The sequence below is a fragment of the Penicillium angulare genome, assembly GCF_028827245.1.
Source record: "Penicillium angulare strain IBT 27051 chromosome Unknown utg000004l_segment0_segment0, whole genome shotgun sequence".
Taxonomy (NCBI): Eukaryota; Fungi; Ascomycota; class Eurotiomycetes; order Eurotiales; family Aspergillaceae; genus Penicillium; species Penicillium angulare.
The window spans coordinates 165,647-188,761 of NW_026623163.1; the positions used below are offsets into that span (position 1 = coordinate 165,647).

A 23,115-nucleotide genomic window follows, 5' to 3' on the forward strand; every position below is an offset into this window, starting at 1 on the left:
TGTGCACAGCGATATTATACCCCTTAAGCGATTTTGTTTTTTACTTGATGGTTTTGTATCTGGGACATTTTGCATTCTATTCTATTCTATTCTTATGCCTTGATCTTGATCATTGTTTCTTGATATTTTCTCATAGCATTTGGGTCATGGAATTTCTTTTTTTCTCTCTTTTCATTTTATTCATCTTATTTTCATTTCCTCATGGAGCTAGACGTGTACACGTACGGTGCGTTAGGAATACGCAGGAGTTCTTGCCTCTCAGTTTCTTCATTTACAATCTAGATGAATTGATTGGACTTGCTTCTAAGTCCATGAAATCCGTCCATTATATTTCATTCCATCTATGACTTTGCATTGTTCAGAATTTCATAGAGTCTAACATTTGAATCAAGTCTATAAATTGGTCTAATCGAGTCTTTAAATCAATCCCTAAGTTCAGCCTCATTCAACGCCTCATAGAAGGCTCAAACTTGAACACGAAATAGTATACCAACGTCTAAGCCTCACTCCAATCTACAAGGATGGGAACCCGAGGTTCGCTCTAAGAAGCACACCCCCAAACGCCTAGTCACAGCTCAGTATTCCAAATGTAGTAATCCTCGTGTTCCATACGGATACGCAGCCCCCAAATCAGACTCAATTTTCAATCTCAGAGCAAATCACCGCCCGCACACGATTCCCCAAATAAGCCGTCTTCTCAACTGAGACCAGATCTAACCAACATGATCTACAAATCTATTGAAAACCGAGATACCCTTGTACAGAGTAAGCAAGTTCTAATAGGTCTGTGGAGTTTAAAGCTAACCACATGTGCCCAGTTTGTAAGTAGCTTATAGTTCCGACTCAAAATTCCGACAAAGAGCGGTGGGTACAGAGACTCCTAAACATGTAGTTTTGCTTACTATGGATGTCTAGGTTTGAAACTAAATCTAACACCATGTGGACATGAAGCTCCTGCGCACATTAACCTTTCGTGTGTATGTACACAATTTATTTATGGAGAGACTCAATAAAAATCCTGATTTCTGTGACTTGGGCTACTTGATGCCCAAGAAACAAGGAATAAGCCTGTATATTTAGCTCCAAACACATAAGTCATGATCTACAGAGCATACGAGAGTGGAAGGTGGAGAGGAGAAAGCAAACCATGTACATAAATGGCCTACTATATTCTTTTCGTACCGTAAACAGTGATATCGTGTGATATGATTGCATTGATACATATGATCCGATCCATGTAGACTGAATGACATACTTGTAAATAGTCATTGACAACGTCATCTTGACCCAGCACCGAGGTTCACAGAAAGTGACAGGGGTGAAGAACAAAGAAAGAATCCCAAGAACATGAAACTTCGGACAAGGCCCCATTCAGGGTAATACCGACAAGGTGGAACTAGTGAAAAAGAGCAAGGAATAGTAGTCTGCTTCTCGAGCAGAAGATCTAGGATCGATGGTTGAAAATCCCGCTGCACCCAGTAGGCGGGTACCTATGTACGCTATACCAGGATGGTGATAGTGCCTAGATTGCACCGAGATCCTCCGTGGACCAATCAGAGGCGGTAATAGTTGTGTTTTTGGGTGTAATGCATTAATACGTGTGTTTCCACTCAGTTGGGGGCCTTGTGTTTATTGACTTGGTTTTAGAGTTAATGGGGTTGAGGGGGGAGCTTGTTTGAGTTGAAGCAAGTGGAATTCGATGATATGATACATGATGATGATGATACCTGCTTTGTATTTATGATTCTGTGGGATATTTGTGTTACTCCGTGGTTTATTTAGAGGGAGATCCGTGCTCTACAATGTATCCTGGAGAAATCTCTATATCTATCACGAACACCCCGTAGATCGTAGAAGACATCTGGATTTTTCTCATCGAACAACAATCGAAGCGGGAGAACAACCTGACAAAAGCCGATATCTGGATCCGTGGATGCATCCAGCCCAAAAATGGGACCTCGCGTCAAGACTGCCATGTCGGGCGAGAAGACGTCGATCGCAGGATCCGATGGATTGGAACTCAACGGCGAGCTCATGAATCCTAGTTCCAGGGCTAATGTCATTTGCACACACACACATGCTCCGTCTCTGTGCTTCTGTGCCGATAGCTAACGCTACAATCGGGTCTCAACCCCCTGATCCCTTCATAGTTCATCCATGGTTCAAGAGATTTTTCCATTTATTAAGAGTACATACGTAAGGTTGCCTCCACTCCTAGCCGTTATTAACGGGTTCACCCCCTTTTTCTTTAAAAAGGATAATAAAAAAACAATAAAAAACAAGTTCATGAAAATTACGACAGAAGAACAGTTGAGATCTCTCCTTGGCACCCGTTTTCCCGTCATCGCGCCAGTGCCGGTCGTTGGTCCTGGCGGGCTACTAGTGGCCGCCGGTCAAACTCTACCAAGTTTCTTTCCCTTGGGATCCTGTCAAAGGAATCAGTGGCTATTAAAGTTTCATTTCTTTTTTCATTTCTTTGTTTGTGACCCCCTCTTCCAAGTTTCCTGAAAGAACCATCATTCCGAAGTTCCAACATTTTGGATTTCTTTGTTCGTGTTTGCTCCCAACAGACTAGATAGGTGACTGCGCAATATTTCCCTATTCTCTGGTTCTTTCATATCATTTTTTTTCATTCTCCGTTCATCCTCGTCCCGTCTCTGGGGTCCACCGTTCCACCGGGTCCGTTTTATCTGATGTCCGATGTCCGTATGTATTGCCTGTCCATACGGTAGAAAGTGGAGACCATAGCCTCAAGTCGTGTTATGTATTTTACCGGGCATTTATGTACGGTGATGTTGCTTAATTCCAAATCATGGATCTCCACTAACGCTTTCCAGTAACTGCTGTGTTGGGTCATTTTTCCCCCCAAATCGTGTCTCCTCCGTACTGCGTATAAAACTAGCGTTTCAATGTACAAAGACCGCCCCTATTGATTTATGTGCCGCCCCCCGGGGCCTCGGTGATCGTCTGTAACGAATTATTCCGTATTGAGTGTAAAGATTTCCTCGATCTTGGGTCCTTCCTACTCTGTCAATCTGTAAATCTCGGTGGATCTGCGATGTGGGTGTGATGAAATCCAGATGGCTGGGTTTTTTGGCCTCTCGGTGGCGGTTAACGCCTCCAGCTGAAAAACCCAAACTATTTACTCTTTAGTTTCATATTCTATTATTATTTTTTATTAATTTATTGAGTAGGTCATATTGTGCCTTGCCGCCTTGCCTTTTGATTGATTCTCAGCTTGATTATCTTCATTTCTTGCGAAAGCACCGAACTACTCCGGTCGGCCAAGGTCATGATGTGATCCAGTTGACCATCTTGGAGACATGATTGGATTTGAAATGTATACTTTCAGCTCAACGTAAATCGGCTATAGAGGTGATTGTGGAAGATGCAATGGTTGGCTGAGATTAATTAGATCTTTATTATTTTATCAGCCACGAAGGAAATTCAAGCGCTCGACTTCTGTACTCTGTACCACCAGAGTACTTTTGACTCTACAATGTACTTCCAACATTTCCATACCTGATAATCCATACAATACCCTTTTATTCTCATATCCTAGGTGCTACTGGTGCTCACCGTACTCTTAGTGGATCCAACCCACGAACCACACAAATCCACAAACACAACAAAATACCAGTAGAACCGATAATCAACCGAAAACCAAAAAAAAAAAAAAAACATCCCAAAACTTCGCCCAGGATTAATTCATCTGTACTTCTTACTTCTTACTTTGTACCAGACTGTAACTCGCCAGTGATTCGCCTCCGGGGCGCCCGGAAACGACCCCCGGGACATGCATTACATGCACGAACACCCTCCACGATCCCAAAACTGCCCCGCCGTTCATTCCGTCAGACATGACCAGTCCGATCGACGCATGGGCTCATTGGCTGCTCGCGCTGGAGACCCGCGGGGAGGGGAAGGAGGGGCGCCACCCTCACGCAGGTGGTGTCGCATCGGTCAACGATCGGTGGGATGTGGTTGGTGACGAGACCGTTGGGGGATGATTCTCCTGCAGCTGCGGACGAACCTGTGTGGGTTTTAGGATTTGGATTGTTCTTGAGCATGGAAGTTGTATTTTTCTCTCGTTTCTCCCTCTCTCTTTTAGTGAATCAATAAATTATTCGTGTATTGCAGTCAGTTTCGTACTCAATTATCTACTTATCTACTACATAGGCATTAAATAGTAGTGCATCGCATATGTACATGTAGAGTGCAAGTACTCATTGTACTAGTAAAGGTTGGTTCTCTTAATTTCTATTTCCTTGTATTCTCTTCTGCCCATTTTACTGGCTTTCGTCACTTTGCAGCCGAGGCCAAGAACGCTTTTGTATGAAAAAGGCGCCGTGCATAAACAGTGGGTCCTGTGCCTCACTCGCCCTTGATACTTAGGTGTTCGGGGGGGGGGATCCCTTACGTGTTGTCCTCGTGAGTGATGGGTGGCGCATTCCTCGTTGTGCAAGCACGATGTTCTTTGGATGAATTAATCCACGGAATTTAATTGACGCTTTGCGAATACTGTATGGACCACGGAATCCCCCCGGAGCAGATGGTGGCCAAGGTTCTTAATGTATTAGTAACATACAGAGTATGTACATAGTCTGTACATGTAGCTCAAATCTGACAGATGAGATGTGGATGGTATCACCCCAAGTAAACTTTAGAACCAGATTCAGATACGCTGTAGTGGTACAACTCGTCGACTTCTCCCAAAAGAGATCCCTGAGTACAAGGTACTTGCAGTGTTGGGGTACAGCCCATGACGATGGCCGGCGTACCATGGTTAGTATTATTATCCTCGACTTTTCGGGTCCAACTTCAAGCCGAAGCGGAGCTGATGTGCGACGTGGAAATCAGGTGCTAGAGATAGTCTGATCGATTGATTCCACTTGTGCGATGAATTTGATGTATTCGATTTGCAGATCTTGGTTCCCTTGTCATCGACCATAGGCGGGACATGAGTACGATCCGTCTCCAGATCCTCGCACGGTCTATCATTCATTACACAACTAGTTACTAGTATCTCTACTTGGGAACATTCAAGTCTTCATCAAGTCATTCATCAATTCCTATGTGCAGGACAAAGGGGTATTATAGAAAAAATGCTAGCTAGTCGCCAAATCAAATCCAAAAATCCCAGTGAGAAAATTGCCATTTCTGATTCTTGTTTCTGAAGTCTCCGGTAAATTTCTCCCCTTCGTATCATAAAAACTCCACACTGGGAACAGTGTGCCATGAAACAGCCCAAATCAGGGTTGAAACCCCCAGAAAAATTAGACGCCCCCACATTGACCGAAAAAAAACACCCAGGATTTGAAGATCCGAACCATGGTTATACACATTAGGAGTACAAAGGAAATGTCGCCATAGAAGAAATGAGAAAATAAGAGAGCGAGTGTGGGGCTTTTGGAACATGTACAACTTTGCAGGGCTCAATGGCCCACGCAAGAAGGGGAATAAATAATGTCAAAAGGTGAATATGAGACATAGAAGCAGACCAAAGTAAAAGAAAAATCGTGAAATCATCAGAGAGATAGGAAATGAAATCTCAAGAAAGAAGCACCGCTTTTTGTGATAGAAAAATGTAGGAAAAAAGGAAATAGGTGCGGGCTCAGTTCAAGAGATTGTTGACACCCATGCGGGTGTCACGAGGAGCCTCAGGCCTGGAGTAAGGCTTTGGCAATTGCTCTGTAGGTTGATGCCACGAAGCCAGCATAGGCTGGTGCTCCATCCACCGCCGTTTGGAGGCAATGTCAGAGAGCGACTCCAAAGAGCGAGCGGGATAGCTAGGAGAGTTGTCGACCACTTGGACTGATGCAACACTGGAGCGACGAATATCATATTGCACACCAATAGGCAAGGGCAGAAGTTGAGGTGACGGAAGTGTGCGAGGAGAAGAGGAGCAGACAGAGTTGTGATCAGAAACCATGGAAGGAGGTTCGACGGATGTAGCATTGGAGGCTTCCGAGAAAGCAGGTGAAGTCAAAGGAGTTTCAATGGGACGGTTGATCGAGGGAAGAGTGTAGATGGGAGAAAGTTGGCGAGCAGCAGACAAGGATTCCCGACGAGAGTGGACGAAGGTATCGTTGGATTCTGAGTCGGCCCATGGACGAGTGCTGAAACGAGGACGAATAGGACTAACGACTGAAGCGCGGACATAAGGCGCTTCCACACGGCCTGTGTTATAAGTGCGAGAGGCTGTAGGTGTCGAAAGACCGCGGCGCTTTCGGTTCATGCTGCCATTCCACCAATTCTTAACTGCATTGTCGCTGCGGTTGCCCAAGCGGCGGGCGATCTCTGCCCAGCGCTTCCCCATTTCGTCGACCAAGCGCTCAATCAAAAGCCCCTCATCTGCGGAAATTGGCTCCCGGTTCAAGGATGGCTTGAGGTTCTGGTGGAAACGTTCCCGACATTGCTTTGGTGAACGGTAGTGCATGTGTTGAGAAATGCGAACCCAGTTGTTAGGACCTTGTTCGCGCACCAGCTGGAGAAGTAGTTGGTCTTCCTCGGGGACCCAAGGTCCACGGCGGTGAGAGGGAGCCATGAGTAGATGTATTTATTGTATTGTGTAGGAGTGGGAGGTATAGAAGGGTTGAGGTTGTATTGTATGGACCGGAGGTGTAGGTTGGTTGAAAGATATAAGTTTGAGAGAGAAAGTCTGAAGGAGGGGGGTATATGGAAGGATGATATATGAAAGGAGAAAGAGATGCAGATTTCAAGCCACCAGCACGGCAACGACAATTATATCTGCACCCAGGGGGACGGGTCCAACAGAAAATGACCAGCTCCACCCGCACACGCTATGGGAAGAAGATCACGATCCAAGATCTCGGAGCTGACAGTTCGGAACAATACTGTGGCATTACGAGGAGGTGGTAATAATGAAGTGATGGGATTTTAATAAGATTTAATAATATTATTTTAAAGGATTTTAGAATTTTAATGATTTTATTATGATTTAATCAGTATTAATCGGTATTTTGGGGGGGGGGGGGGAGAATATTATTTTAATTCTTTTTTTTTAATTCTTTTTATTTCCCATTTTTATTATTTTTATTATTATCATTATTTACTTTACTTCCCCTACACAATTACAGTATACAATCTACAGTATAATACATAGTATCCCGTCTATGACCATGGTACTCTCCACCTTGTCCATATGGACAGTTCCAAGGTTTGCCAGACTCATGATTAGGAAATGATAAACAATACTATTAGTTCCTGTGTTTCATGCACCAAAACACAAATCTTGAAGAAAGAAAAAGCAAGTAGAATCCTCATTCTCATGAAGACTACCAACCACTCGAGTCTGTCCCCATTAATCCCAAAATGCTCCGGCGATCGTCAGTACGACCCGGGAATCCGGGCTGAGGAAAATACCGTAATGATCGGAGGGATCGACCCTGAGCCCCGTCGCTGGAATTCCAAATCACTTCTCGCGCTAAGGGAAGCTATTTTGCTTAGGTAGGTCTGAGCGTCGGGGATGCTAGTGTCGGTCGTGCAGAGACCCAAAGCGCTGGTTCAGATGCGGGTGTAAAAACCATGAAAGAAAAAGCAATTCTGAGAATCTAGACCTTGAAGAGACAAATTATGGAAAACATTATCATTATGATCTATTGATATAGACTACGATTGACCATGATCGCATTCTGATCAGCATTATTTACTAGAAGCCATCCCACTTACAGATACAGGGTTCAGGAGGACTCCGTCTAAGTTAATAATAAATAAATAATCAGTTGCCAGTCATTGTATCCCTGGCCCCTTTCCGTTCTTTTGGAACAAAAAAAAATCAATTAAGGGAATAATAGTATTAATTATTTTTATTTTTGTTTTTGTTTTTATTATTACCCTAGAAATTCGTGGCTGTCAGGGGGGAAGAACTGACAAGCGAACGGAGACGCGGTTAGGGTCACAATTCCCCAGGCCTCAGCCAGCCATGCACGACACTAGCTCGATCATGACCGATGGATGTACAATCGGTCAGAAAAGTCCGATGATTGGTCCGATCGGCGGCTCTGTGCCAGCAACTGCTTCGAGATCTACAGTGTTGGAGTGGGTTCAGACAGGAGGTGGAGTCCGATCGTGACAAATTCCCTACAACCGGGTCAGTTGAGTAAAGACCAAGGGGAATATGGGGAAATACAAATGAAAATATATTAGAAATTTACTCAAAATTGTAAAAATACTAGCATTTTAATTAATTCAAATTAAAATCCCTCCCACACAGAAATAAGACACGGCAATCAGATCTCACAACGGCCACTCCGTAATCTCGCAGGAAGCTCTCTCCAAGCTTCATCTTTTGCCCCCTTTTTCCCTTCCTTTCTCCCCCAGGTCCCTCCTCGAGCTTCGAGCCCGAACAAGTCCGACGTTTGTGGTGCCTGACGGGGAGGGAATGTGAATCAGCGAGCGTTGCACACCAGACATTTGGGATGACTTTATTTTTCTTATTTTTCTTATTTTTGTTCTGCTCGGGTTTCTGAATTCCCTAATTTACTAATTATACGAAGTACAATGTACTTATTCTCTCTCATAATTACTTGAGTATAACAAACGCCCTACCAAGTGTACTCCATACGCTACGTGCTACTAGGATGAACAGAGTATACCTTGCAGCGCTCAACTATCTTTCCCTCCCTCCCCCCTTCGTTAAAACAAGTTTTGTTGTTTCTTCTTTCTTGCTTCTCAATCCTGGATACTTTAGCTTCGGTCCCCTTCCTTTCTCCGGCATCAACCATGCAGCAAATGTAAGAATTAGACCTTGACTTATGCACGTCCATGCAAAGACCAAAAAGAACCCAAAGAAAATTCTTAAATTCCACAATTCCCACAAAGAACGAAAAAGAAAGAGAGACGCATGGACCACCTGCCACCTGTCACGGAGTGCCAACTGGGGCGATCCCCGGGGAGGACGTGACGTGATGAAGGTGCTGTGGTCGTTGCGGTAGATCGGAGCTGATCACTCGGCTGCACGCTGCGCGCAATGACACCTGAACCCCTGGTAACCAATCTATGCAATCTATTTCCCGCGTTGTTTCCCACTATTCCCACCCTAAGGACATGGTGTACCAAACTCGGGATCCTCAATCACCTCGAATTAGCACAATCTGGATGATGACTCCGAAAAAAACGCTGTACAGATCACATTAGTTTCACACTCGCCCGCAATCAAGGCTAGAGGGATCGCCCTCGTCTCAGTGGACATTTCCTGGTTCGGCGTCTTGCAGATAGACCTTTCCCCACAGTGGAAACCGTTGAGCATGCCGTAGCAAGCCACACCTTTTTTTGCTTTTTGTGTTGTCCCCTTTAGGGCCTTGGGGGTCTTTTTCTGTTTAGTGTTGGTGTGTTTTACCGTCGTATCACCCCCCACCTTAACCGGCCCACTGTGACGAACCTCTTCCTGTGGCTATCATTGGTCCCCAGGTATTTGTCATTGTTAAGTGGGGCTACTATTTCAGGCAAGGATGTGCTGGGCGGTTAACAACAGTCGAGGGAAGTAATCTTAACGACAATTTAATCTATTCCAGACGGCCTACCCGCAGAATAGCCCGCAGGTATAAACGAAGTTATGGGTAGAGACTAATCTGTATATGTCGTATGCTCCGAACGATATCCATGTTATCTTTGTTTTATTTATTTATTTATTTATTTTATTTCCATTCGTTTGGATTTTCAAGCACGGAGTACACCGCACACCATGATGATCATGAAGAATGAATCGACAAAAGTACGTACATAGTACCCAATTTGGTAGCTGGGAATAGTCAACAATGTACTCCATACGAAGGACTCCGTAGTGGAGCTAGACTCAAGGATTCGAATTCGAATTCCATTGCTTCTCAATAGTGTTCTGTTTATTGTTTGACATTCATAAAGGAAAACCAAAAAATATCGCCCCCTTTTCCACTGAATTTGACTTTATAGGATGTCAAAAACAAGGAATTCTCGAACATACGGAGCAGGTGTGGGCTACATAATCGACAAGTTTTTTTTTTTTTATCACTTCTTTGAATGCAAAAAAAAAGCCACCTGGCTGGGATCAAGAGCTCCTCGTGTGGACCGATCGGATTTCCATATTGCTGGGAAAACAAGAAAGCCGTTGTCGCCGCCCATGAACCCGTACTCCTGGGATGCAACATCGACTAGGGTATACCCGAGATATGACCTGTCATTCTCCTGTCACTTCCAACCAATGAGAACACTGAAAAGTATTTGAGATACATCCCTGTCGCTCTGCAGGGATCACCGCTGATCGCGCCCGTGCACGTTGAGACCCAAATCCTCTGCCGTCCCCTTTTCCAGGACGGAGTATGTCACTAGTGATGTCCTAGCCCCAGACTCAATGGAATTCCCCCGAGAATGAAAGATTCCAATACCAATAGTACGGCAAAGCTCGGGTGATTCGACCAGGGAACCGGGACTACATGGTTTCCAAACTATGGTCTCGTATAAACAATTATAGGGGATGATTATATTTGGATACAAAGAAAAAGCAGTCTATGGATGTCTTTTCGTTTTCTGTGGCTTTTTCTAGCCATAAACTCCATGAATTATTGTAAAAAGGGGGCAAGCATTAAATCCAAAAATAAAAATAAAAATAAAAATAAAAAGTCAAAAGTGGACCGAACGGTTTCGCATCCGCTGCTGCTTCCTGACTGTCGGGCCTGCGTGGCGGGCGGGGCCCGAGCGTCATTCTGAACAGTTCAGATTCCAATATTGAAACTCTGGAGCAATTGATGAAGAAATGACTAGACAATTGCGATATTGAAGCTTGGATGTTGGAGATTTGTTGCCCATTCGTGGAAACTGTCACGAAACATTGATGGGGATTTATTGACTACTGGTAGTTTGAAATACAAAGTAGTAGTACTTGCTAGTATGCGTAGGTTATATATTTTACATTGACAGTTACTACTACCTACTACTATACACATGTATGATGGCAATCGGAACAACCTCCCCCAATAAACCTTCCGGAGATATACCTAGGAAGCACGAGGAAGAGTTGTATTTTGAACCAGTCCCCTTAGAATCAGGAGAAACTTCAATTTCCTAATAGATCTCGCGGCCAGCAACAAACGTCCCATGCAGGAAGATAGATAGCCTCTGCAAATGGTGACTTCATACCCCATCGGGCCCCTGATTGGTCCGTGAGCCTCGGGCTTTAGATTTCGGGGACCATCAATGTATGGTGCCCGATCTGTGAGAAACCGTTCTGGCACGCGCTTCGGGGGGTTTTTACTTGGCATCTGGGAAGCTCCAAAATTGTGCTTCCAATCATAGGGGGCTAGTATGCTCTTAGTTCTCTACACTCCTCTCTACCTCGCAGGACTAGGCAATATTTGGGACCAACAAGCATACTTGTTTTTCTTATTCGGGTGAAAGGTTGCGAACCACCATTGTCCATGTACTATGTCTAGATCATCGAGGCCAGAACCCAGTACTCCGTACGGAGGATGTACTCCCTAAAATTGTTGGTCAGGTGGTGGCGGAAGTCGCCATTTTGTACTATACGATGCGCTGCATGTTATGCCGTCGACTGTACACATGAATGCATGGATTCACCCGTCCAAGGGCCGTTTTCATGGTTCTTAGGTTTCTAAAGCCAAAATAAAGTAAAAGAAAAAAAAAGTTTCACCTTGACTTTTTTCTTTTTTCGAGGGGGAAGGATCAGAACTAGAATATCTTTGACTCCAACCCTCCATTATCCAACCTAAGTATACTCCGTCCACTCCGTCCCAATACCATAAACACATGAATATGTATGTCGTCACTCTACCCATCTAGGCATACAGCTCCGTTTCCACTTCCCTTCCCCTCCACTCGGTTACTCAAAGGGATTCGTACAAAGGATCCAACAAGACCAGAACACACCGTTAGTGTCTCGTATGACGGCCCCAAGCCGCCCCAATCCAGGCGTATAGTAACGACAACCAGTAATACGAAGCCCTCTATGTTCTTTGTCTCCGGTTGAAAAAAAGGAGGGGGCGAGCGGGAGAGGTTCAACCGTTCTGGACCTGGGCGATGGAGAACGGGCCAGGTTGCCCCGCTTTAAGACCCGTCACCATCACGCAGGACGGTCGATGACTGGCTGTGAGCTTCTCAAGAGACGGGTTTGACAGCGGTCCCACGAACCAGTTCGCTTCGCTGTTCTCGATCCCTTTTGTGTGGCGTTTGGGATGGGGGTTTTCTTGGAGATATCCACTTGGTTGGACGGCATGAACAAGGTTTACCGGGCAAGATACTGTATCTGACAGATGGTGGCGGGTGCCAAAATGGAAATCTACAGGAATGGCTGTACTGAGTAAACTTAGAACGGTGTATTAATATATGATAGTGTGCACTGTACGATGGGATGTACATGCATTGGCGCCCGTATATGCATAGATGGGAAGAATAGATTAATACCTAGATTAATAGATTAATATTGAAAAATTCCTAACATTTTTATTACTAAATTTAAAAACCAATTTATTTATTTGTTCTTCTTGAGAAAAAGATCAAAGTCAAATAAAAATTCCGACAGCAAGAGGCGACTTGTCAACATGCCCACACCGGTGGGCGGCAGGGCAGACTTGGCTCATCTGGGTACATGGTGGTGTTTATCAACGGGGTTCGATCCATGGTTTTTTACCCAACCGCATTGACTTTTACCTGCCGGCTCAACCCTATCTACCCGGTTCAAACTCAATCGGAGTTCTCTTGCGAACTTTTCAGGACAAAGGTACCCATGTTGACGTGATGGGTTCCGTTTTGACTCCGCTAGACTTATATTCCTTCCCCTCTTGGGTTCCCATTACTCAATGGGTGGATATAGAGAGATATATTTGGTGATAGACATCTAAGCGATATAAAGAGAGGGGGGGAGGGAAGGAGAATTTCGACGTTCGAGTGTAGAAACAAGGCCCTCTTCCACCAAATGAAACTCGCCCGTTGAAAGGATTTCCGAATCATGGGGGCTATTGGTTTTGAATTGGTTTCAAAAGACAAGATTATAGTTTGTTTTAGTTTCTATTTCCTTCCGTCTGTGTTCTGCTACTTCAAGACCCCTCAGGGTGGAAGGAAGGGGCCGTTGGTGGCGGGAGGACAAGGCGAACAGGTGGACATGGGTGGAGTTGGTGCGGAATGCACGGCAAATGTCATAGCAATTCCAGCCGGTTGTCACGATTCGATCCATACTGACTTACCGTTTTCCTTTCTGGTACTGCGTACATTCGGTGTACAAGTGGTATGGTGGTATGCATATGACTATACTTCAGTCTTATTTTTTCTTTTCTTTTTGATCCTGTGGAATTATCGCTCCCGAGATATCGATAATACCATCAATCTGAAGCGGAAAGCAGCCGAATACTCTGGATACCATGTAGACTACCCTGGTGAATGGAGATACCCCAGCTAGGCAGGTCTCTAGGTCTGGCCCCCTCTTTCACATCCACTACTTTGGAGCCGCAGTGCTCAGGGGTAGCACCTGGGCGCTTCGAAAACCAGCAATGCCTTGTCCAGGCATAGTGTCGAATCGACAAGTGAACCGTGCCTGACTAGTAGGGATTAGACGAGTTGGTGGGCACAAGAATTATGAAACAACGGCACGTCCACTATCCCACTGTTCTCCGTAGCCCGCGCCAGCCTTGTCTGTAGCGAAAAATTAGTCTTAACGCCCTCGATGCGGTATAGGCCCGATGGATCGTTGGGTTGGCCGTGCTCGTTGGCCCCACAGCGGTTCACCCATCTCCTTGGGGAGGCAAAAACGCCATGATGCAATTTTTTTCTTTCTCAGAGTAGCCGAGGCATTGTGAAATTGAATCGTTGTCGTTTTTGTCTGCTCCGAGTCCGTTCTGTGTTGGTCCAATGAGCACGTGACCTATGTGATCAATGTGTGTCCAAATGGGGTTTAGCCTATGTTGATGGAACTATAGGGCATGCGCTGGGGGTTTGTATGGGATATGGGCAACTTGATGCTAAAATAAGAACAAACAAAAGATACGACGCAGTCTGGAATGATTGTATGAACTGATGGCGTTGAGGTACGTATAGTGATTAATATAATTTGAGTTCAGATACAATACATTCAAACCTAGATCTATCAATGCAAGTGTGGCCACTACCTCTTCGTTAAAAAAAACCATATGCATCAATTGTCTAGGTTTCAGGTTCAATGATCCAAATTTGATGTAAGATCGAAAACTTCCAAGGTTGAATTGACCACAGTAATGTAAGCTTCTCAAGAAAAGAAAAACCTTGATATATCCAGCGCGTCAGCCCTAGAGAAGGCGCTCATCCCTGCAAGCCACACCAGTAATATTGCAGCATAACCGAATAGCCATGCTGCCACCCTCCACCATGATTTGGGCCATGCTGTGTACCACGCTGAGCCCCAAATCCCAAATGACACCGCACATGGAGAAAGAAGCCGACCCCTGGCTCGTGGCTCCAGGAGCTGAGAAGCGAGACAGAAACGAGGGTGCTGATGCAAGGGATGCATGTTTGACAAGGGCATCGATCAGTAGATCAGTACATGCAAGGCTTAGGCGTTTAACTTTCGCGTTTTGACATTATTGCTTTTTTCTAACCATTATATCATTTCGTATCATGGTGGGTTGGTCTGTGTCACCGCTTGAGCCGATTCTGGACTGTACCAGTACGGGGGCTTGTTATCCCAGGTTTATCCTTGGACATGGCCAGCTTCGCCATTAACTATTTTCTATACCGAAGGCAAATTGGAAATTGTTGATGACTCCCGCGATGTCAGTTTTATCCCTAGTACCAGGTCCACGGATACGGTGGTTGCACCATGTGGCTCGTAACAGGGAACTTGCAGCTGATTCCAAAGCTCAAGTGAGCGGGATTCGGCAACTGGCATGTCTCAAACAGACGTGCCCCTTACTACACATGTTCATGTAAGTGATTATCTTGTCTCGTGCTGTATCCCGTTTTCCGTAGATCTTGAGAACGTGTCTCGGTTGTTTGACATTTCTAGAAGAAAATCCACCCCTAACGTGAGCTAACAAAGGTAAGATTTATTAGACAAAATCATAATATTCCAAGAACATTCCAAGGGAATAAGCATAAGCACTGTGTTGGTATACAGGAACATGTAAAACATGTAAAAGTATTGATTTCTGTAATGGACTATTTGAAATTTGTCATGAACTTTCGTTTGCACGACGCACGACGCACCACGAAACCCCGCAACCGATATGGGTACAAGCATGTCAGAGCTAGCAAAAAGATATGGTTTATAAGATATTACAAATTTCAATATGCGCTGTAAATCCGACACAGATAGCATGGTTACTGGGATCATCAATGCTAGAAACGCTCAGCTCTCCATCTTTGGCCGAGACTTCAACCGAACTACCCAGCCACGGGAAGAAGACTTTAGCGAATAGCAAGAAATGTTACCAATGACTGTAAGTATTGCTATTGAATGGTATTCATATTCAGTTATGCGCTTGGTGTATCGTCTCGGAGCACCCCCGGAGCATCGCTAGTTTCCTTCAATCCACCTACCTGACTGAGCACTCAGTTGACATGGCATTAAACTGTGCAATAAGCCTTAATTTATTTCAAAAGGCTTGTCTTAGGTATAAAAAATTCAAAGCTAATTAAACTGTCTTATATGATGTTTTATATCCCTTTGATTGTTAGAGTTTGCTCCCTCGCCCTGCTTAAACTCAAGCATACCATACCTTGTATGCGTTAAACATTCAAAAGAATGCACTGGAAATGGTTAGATCAATACGCTTAACTAAAGGTAAGGAGCAATCACTGGCCATAACTATAACTGCAGTATGATCTCATTCTCATAGAGCGTGAGAATGAGACAAAATCGAGCCGTGCGAAAATAAATATCTCCAAGAATATGTATTTTATCAAAGGCATCTTGTACTGACCTCGGAACCTGTCCTGAAGATTTCTCTTGTTTCTCATTCCTTGTTTCTGAAACCGCGGCGCGCATTAGATGTCTCTCATGCGAGAATTTTCACTACTCCCAGAGATTGAGTCCAGAATGATTGCTATATAGGTGAGTGACGGGCAGAATGCTCACCGTCTGCATACCGCTGCGCATGGCTGCATATCCCATCCCATCAGTAATGAGAAAACTGTTGGTTCAGTTTGCGAAGGAAATGTTTGGTCTGTCGGATTTCTCTGTCTCTTTTCTATATCTATGAATGATGACAGGGCACTTGCCTAGTCGGCTAGCGGAACAAGTACCTCATTTATGCATGTGTATATTTAAGTCTCACAAACAACAAACAACCTTAGAAGCACTACATGTCTACCATCACTGAATCCCGCTACAAAATCGATCTCATGAGTAATGATTGCTCAGGTGATCGTAGGCTCCAGGGTTAAAACAGCATGTTGGACTCGGGATCGTGACTTTTCCGCGCATGCAGGGTATGTTTCTCACTATGGCCCGGATCCCCCGGCATTTAGACCAAGACTCGCTACATTAATTTGGGGATTGGGCAGGACCAAGACGGGTAGGGGATGAATATGGTCAGGAGTTTAAGGAATGGATGCTTGTGCGTATGGCTGAGTCGGATGAGACTACCACGGAGTCTGAGGGGTGAGTGTGCGTAGCGAAGTCACGCTCGAAAACGAGCCCAGAGAGATATCTTAGGGCGACGACGTGATGGCATTGTGAGTAAGTTTAAGACTCATGAAGCAAACTTTTGTTGCAGTCAAAGTCTATGCATGCTTGTAGGGAGCAAGCACCTGGCGAAGTTGACAGGGTTCTGCTGGCAAATCGGGCTTACCGCCTTACAAATCCCTTTTTCCCCGGACATTCCCCGACCGCTTTCATCAGTGACGAAGAACTACAGTCAATTTGAATAAAGACGAATCAAAATCACTGATATAATTGTACTTACTGTTTATCACGGTGAATTGACACTCACTACGGCGGAGTGAGGGGAAGGGGTTGATGTTACATATAGATTAATGTCGACTTTAGCTGCTTGGACATGTTTCAGTTGCCCCACCGGTTGTTTCGAAGTGCTACAGTGGATATTTTAATGCGTGAATCACCATGCCTAATTCAACTTATTGAGCCGGGAGGAAATGTTAAATGAAACGAATCATGTATTAAAGTTATGGAGAATTGGTTTACATGTTAAAATTGAAGGCAGGAAATATGGAGCAGGTACTGGCTGTGGTGGTTTACTAGTAGTATTTAGGTAGCCAACAGACAACATAACAGCGAACAGCATCTGATAAAATCAACACACTCATTTTCTCGAGCTGGATCTCGTAATAAACCACCAAAAAATTTACTAAACAGCACTCCTTACAAGATTACCCCATAAAATGCTTTCCATACGCCAAGCTCTTGTTCTCCTGGCTGCCACTGCGTTCGGGTCGGTAAATGCTGCGATGGGACCGGCTTTCAGCACTGGGCCTGTATCCTCTGATTCCTTTATTACCGAGTCGGTTTCCACACTGGTTCTTCCCCGAGCTCCCAGTGACAATGAAGGCGATCTTTCCCTGTGGATCGGAATGGGCACCTCAGACGGCGACCTGATCCAATCCATCATCGACAACTGGCAATCCAGCTCTTGGGATGTGTTCGCTTATACGTTGAAGAAGACAGGTGGTGAGCAATTATTGCGTTTTATCTCTATATAGAAGAGCCAATCATGAATGCTAACTTTTGAATTTCTTTAGATGATTCCCAGGAGGTCCTCCAAGGACCAAGTTCTATGGCCACCCCGGGAAATCGAGTAACTGTACATTGTATGATAGAATCCTACTACACCTTGGAACATGTCTAATTTCTACCAGACAAATTTGATGAAACAACTGGAAACTACACCCAAAACGTGCTCGTCAAAGGCGTATCCGTCTCCACCCTGTCAACCAGTGATGGCGAGGCCCAAGGTTGGGGCACTGCCGTAGAGTGCGCAACCACGGACTGTGGAACTGTTGATGCTCACAGTAAGTCATGACTAGGGTACCTCAAGACTGGATGTTTTGCTAATGTGCTCCTCGATAGCTTGGATCAACACCAAGATCACACTCTCTGTTGCGGATCCTGATTACATCGATACTCTTGCCATGGGCGATGGTGTTACTGGTAACATGACCACACCCGATGGAGGCAAGACTTGGGTTGTCCCTCGTATTGACATTCCTCGATACACATTCACCAATTGAGATACAAACCAAGGCATATTGAATTAGATTATGATGATCAAGGCGGGAACTATGATTGGATTAGCTCTGTGAGCAGCCTTTCTGGCCTCAATATCAATGTACATTAGTTTGCTGGCTCAAATAAGATAACTGAAGTGCTTCACAGACTTTCTTATCCTGTACATGCGCGGAGATCAAATGTTATATTAATATTTTTCTAGAACGCTTCGGAGGCTGTGAATGCTTCTATGTCCATATCAGATCTGCTTTTCTACAAAAAAATCACTCATGTTACTAAATCGGTATGAGGGGGTTCAGAGAATCATTTCATTAATCATGGGTTACTGATCGCAAATGTCCCCATACTTCGATACTTCGATATTCATAAATTGGGCTGTTTGACAGACTCAAGGATTGAGACGGAAGAAGACAGGCATTGTATGAATTGGACAGTCCACCTCAACACTTTGCCCACCATCGAAGATCTTTGGGATATTATCTTTCTGGGCGTTAGTCTTTCCCCACAGCGTCCAAAATGCTCCAGCAGGGAGATAGACAGATCTTTTGCGCTGTCCAGGCTCCAAGACTGGTGCAACCAGGTATCGAGACCCAAACATATACTCTGTCTCAACATCCCATGCCCGTTTATCCTCGGGAAACACATAGAAAAGTGTTCGCATGACAGGTGTTCCCTTCTCATGAGCTTCCTTCATCAAGCCCCGAGTGTAGTCGCGAAGCTCCTCACGGACGCCGATAAATTTCTTGCAAATCTCATAAACCTCCTCGCCATACGACCAGATCTCGTTATCTGCTCCACTAGCAGTCGGCTGTCCTTCGGGTTTTGGCTCACGGTCTCCATGCAGTCGCATCACTGGACAAAATGCCCCCCACTGAAACCAGCGTGTGAATAGCTCCCGAAATGCAGAATCATCCGGATTGCCTCCATGAAAGCCTCCTATATCAGTTGTCCACCAGGGAATCCCTGCAAGGCCCATGTTCAAACCAGCAGAAAGCTGGTTACGGAATGAGCTCCAGGAAGACGCAATGTCGCCGCTCCAGACAAGAGCACCATACTTTTGGCTACCTGCCCAGGCACAGCGCAGCAAATTGACTATATTTGTCTGGCCTTCTTTGGTCATTCCCTCATAGAATCCACGAGCGTATTCCTTTGGATAAATGTTGCCAATTTGAAGATTACTACCGGCATGATATCGGTAAATATCAAAGTCGTAGATGGAATACTCTGGCTCTGCTTCATCGAGCCAGAACGTTTTGATACCGAGGTCATAATAGTGCTTTTTGACTTTGCTCCAGACAAATTCACGAGCTTCGGAATTCGTGGCATCAAAATGCGTAATGTCACCGTCGCACTGCATTGCCACACGTAGTCCTCGATCATGTCGAATCAAGAGCCCGCGTTCCAACATTTCAGGGTAATTCTCGGATGCGTTCTCGACAGTCGGCCAAACAGAGACCATCAGTTCCACTTTAAGCTCCTTGAGTTCCTTGATCATAGCATCTAATTTAGCTACTGGTTAGCTACGCCGAGGAAGTATCTCGAAAGAGTACCAGAAGACTTACCGGGGTCAGGCCAAAACTCAGGATCAAAGCTCCATTCACCTTGATGCTTCCAGTGAAAGAAGTCAACTACAATCAAATCCAGAGGAACTCCACGAATGTGATATTCCCGGGCCACATTCAACAACTGCCCCTGATTCCAGTAGCGGAGTTTGCACTGCCAGAATCCCAGCCCGTACTCGGGCATCATAGGAACGTAACCTGTCACTTTCGCATAAGCCTCTTCAATCTCTGCTGGAGTATCCCCAGACACAACCCAGTAATCGAGAGACCGTGTTGAGAATGCCTCAAAGCTCATCACATTCGTTCCGAATACAGCTCGTCCAATCCCGGGGTTGTTCCATAGAAACCCGTAGCCACGAGACGAAACAGCGAACGGCACACTAGCTTGGGAGTTTCGATGAGCAAGTTCTAGATCCGAACCTTTCAGATTCAAGTAAGGTTGCTGGTATTGGCCCATGCCGAAGATCTTCTCCTTAGGATCTAATGATTCGAATCGCGTTGTTAGATGAAAATCTCCCCCCAGGATAGGTCGTAGCTCTCTGGCTTCAATTCCAATGCACTGCACTTCGCATCGCGGGGGTCTCGTCTGTTGCGAGCATACTCCTCCAGAAGGGCGGTACCCTTCGAGTTGTAGATGGTGAGTTTACCTCGCTGGGAAACCGTAGCTAGAATTTTGCCGTTTGAGATGGACGCATCCTTGTTATCCAAAGCCTCAATGACGACGGCGTCACTTTCTGGCTGAGAATTGAGCGCCCAATGCTCCGTGGGCATTGAAGCCAGTTTTGTGGCTCGTACTCGGAGTGCATTCTCACCCCAAGGTTGAACCCACAGGAGGTGGTCGTCGAAACGAAAAACAAGCTTGTCGTCGTCTTGGGCGTAAAGCATCTTCGGGATTGGATGGCTGATCCACTTTTCGTTGTCTTTTCAAATAAGCATGCGGATTTTGAACCAGAGTAAATAAGGGTAAAAATGACCGAGACGTGTGTATGTATCAAGCTGTGTGTGTATAAAGAGAGTGGGAAACTGATGTAATGGGCGGGGAGTGAGAAATGTAATTAGCGATGGGCCTTAAGCCTTAGGCATTCGTTCATTCACTTAGTGTTCATGTTCAAATATTCTAAGAGTAGGCAGAAGTCGTCGTACATTGTCTTTGATTGATGCCTAACTTGAATTTCCCCTCACTTGTATAGGCAGAAAAGGAAAATACCAGACTTACTATATGACTTTGGCGTGTTGAATACTCTAGGACTCCAAATATTATATAGGATTGTCAATTTATCAACAAAAGGAATAAATATGGGGGAAAAGAGGGGCAAAGTGTATGCTGCGTGTGTATAATGAGCTTAAGCTAGGATGACAAACCTTAGGTAAGACTGTATATGTGTATCATCATGCACAACACGCCCGACTTCAACACAAGCCAATCATTTACTTAATTAGTATTGATATTCAAGGGCTCTTGTCATAAGATCCCAGCTTCTTATTCTACTGGTAGTTTATGTTCTTGTGGAGACGAGGATTCTCTCCATGACCAGTATTTTCCTAATTAGACACGGGGAATTGCCCGTGTGCAATCTTAGAACCCGTGTGTACTACCTCTTGTGAATATACTTAAGTCTCCCAGTGCGAGTATTTCGCTTATTACAAGGTATATACGTCATGAATCTAGACAAATGGCTTCTCCTCCTTCATCTCTCTATGTCCATGTATTATGCCGATCATGTAGATCTAGCGTCAACTTAATTTAGCTTTTTTGCCAAGAACATCTTTCTACTTGTCTGGTCACTTGCTTCTCTATCGATGTAGAGCTTACAGTATAGGTAGCGGTGTACTTGGACAGTGCATGTTATCTATGGCTAACTTGAAGGGGGGTGGTCCCTATATCTATAGGTAAACTTGAATGGCCATTCGGACTTTCGCCTTCTCAAATGTCTATGATAAGTAGTATATTGCTCATACATGCCATCTAAAAAAGTATTGAAAGAAACCTATCCCAAACGCTATATACAAATAATGTTCTATCCATTCCCCATGCCGCATAACTTTTAGTTCAGAGTCTTCAGAGTCTCTTTCCAACAATTAGTTATCCTATTCCAATACTGTTCCGGGTGCAACCTCATATGACCAACATGCGGCGAGCCATCAAACATCTCCAGTTCAGCAGGGAATCCCTGAGCCTTAACACCAGCCACATTTTCCTCCAAGTCCTCCCACCAAATGATCTCATCCTCTTTCGAATAAAGATAGAGCCTGGTAACATCGGTCGGACAAATAGAATGATCCAAACAAGTCCGAACAGCCCAATTACCCGATGGCTCAGTACCTTTCAGTTGTTCCAGTGCCCAATTCGCCCAAAGGTAAACATACCATAGACCTTGGGTGATGATGAGCGGCCAAGGAAAGAACTTCGCGGTACCAACCGCCATTGCGCGAGACCAGCGAGCAACCTGCGAGGGGAAATGCAAGCCACCAGGCGTAGAATCACAGACAAGAAGCTGGTGGGGGAACTTCTTATCCGTACCATGTCGTTGCTGGTATGCGACAAAAGTAGCAGCCAGGAAGATGCCGCCCGTGTTCGACATAGCGTGTATCAGGACACGCTCTGGCTCATCAGGCGAGCTACCAGTTGGGGTAGGGAAGATGGTGTCCACAAGGGGCATCATAGCTTCGATTCTGTCATCTAGCGGTTGACTGCTTGCATGGAAGGTTTTTGATAGGACGACCAGAATTCTAGCGGATGGATACAGTTCATGGAAGCCATCAGTGTACTTAGAGACGTTTTTCGGCATTCCATCGCCCCACCCGTAAATAATGATGGTTGTTGGTTCATTTGCTGGAGCGGGCTTAGCCTTTTCCTGGCCATTGCGAAGGTAGACTCTGTCACTTATAGGCGTGAAGCCTGGGAACGGTATTGGCTGCGGAGCCATTGTAACAAAGAGCGTTGTAATTCAAGGGGATGAAATATTTGCGATGAATATGAGTCTTGTGCGCGCTTTCTCGCGTTGATTGATAGGAAAAATTCTGACACGAAATCACCAAAGACCACAATTGAAGGAGGTCGGCCCTGATATGGCAGGTAGTGTGTGCCCCGTTCGGAGATTGATTCTACATGATTGGAGGTTCTTGTTGGGAATCGAAGCTGACATTGTCATCGTTCTGTGGGTCGTTGGGATGAAAACATTGGTAGCAATAGCGAATCGGAGAGTCGGATCGGGGTCGGAGGGTTCTGATTAGTGAACACGAACCTCGGCATCTCCCGCGTGTTGTTTGTACTGTATGAACCACGGAACACGATTACAATATAGATCCTGGCTATTATTATAGAATGGGTAGCAATGTCTACGTACATTATATATATGAAATATTGTCAAGATGGAATGTGTGTAC

General features: G+C 45.1%; 4 protein-coding genes across 4 annotated transcripts; 1 reads left to right on the top strand and 3 right to left on the bottom strand.

Moving 5' to 3' along the window:
• Nucleotides 1–5,614: 5,614 nt before the first annotated feature.
• flbD (putative MYB family conidiophore development protein FlbD) lies at nt 5,615–6,547 on the bottom strand (the record flags this gene model as incomplete). The annotated part of the gene is made up of 1 exon (XM_056920208.1): nt 5,615–6,547. The coding sequence occupies one exon, from the start codon at nt 6,545–6,547 to the stop codon at nt 5,615–5,617; it is 933 nt and encodes a 310-aa protein (XP_056778245.1).
• Nucleotides 6,548–17,322: 10,775 nt separating this feature from the next.
• On the top strand, nt 17,323–18,168 carry N7478_003995 (uncharacterized protein; the record flags this gene model as incomplete). The annotated part of the gene is made up of 4 exons (XM_056920209.1): nt 17,323–17,608; nt 17,680–17,748; nt 17,797–17,949; nt 18,008–18,168. 4 exons carry the CDS (start codon nt 17,323–17,325, stop codon nt 18,166–18,168), a joined length of 669 nt encoding a protein of 222 aa, XP_056778246.1.
• Nucleotides 18,169–18,554: 386 nt separating this feature from the next.
• N7478_003996 (putative glycosyl hydrolase) lies at nt 18,555–20,613 on the bottom strand (the record flags this gene model as incomplete). The annotated part of the gene is made up of 3 exons (XM_056920210.1): nt 18,555–19,666; nt 19,729–20,267; nt 20,330–20,613. 3 exons carry the CDS (start codon nt 20,611–20,613, stop codon nt 18,555–18,557), a joined length of 1,935 nt encoding a protein of 644 aa, XP_056778247.1.
• A 1,160-nt stretch (nt 20,614–21,773) lies between these two features.
• On the bottom strand, nt 21,774–22,655 carry N7478_003997 (TMEM53 family protein; the record flags this gene model as incomplete). Its single annotated transcript, XM_056920211.1, has 1 exon — nt 21,774–22,655. One exon carries the CDS (start codon nt 22,653–22,655, stop codon nt 21,774–21,776), a length of 882 nt encoding a protein of 293 aa, XP_056778248.1.
• Between the last annotated feature and the right edge of the window lie 460 nt (nt 22,656–23,115).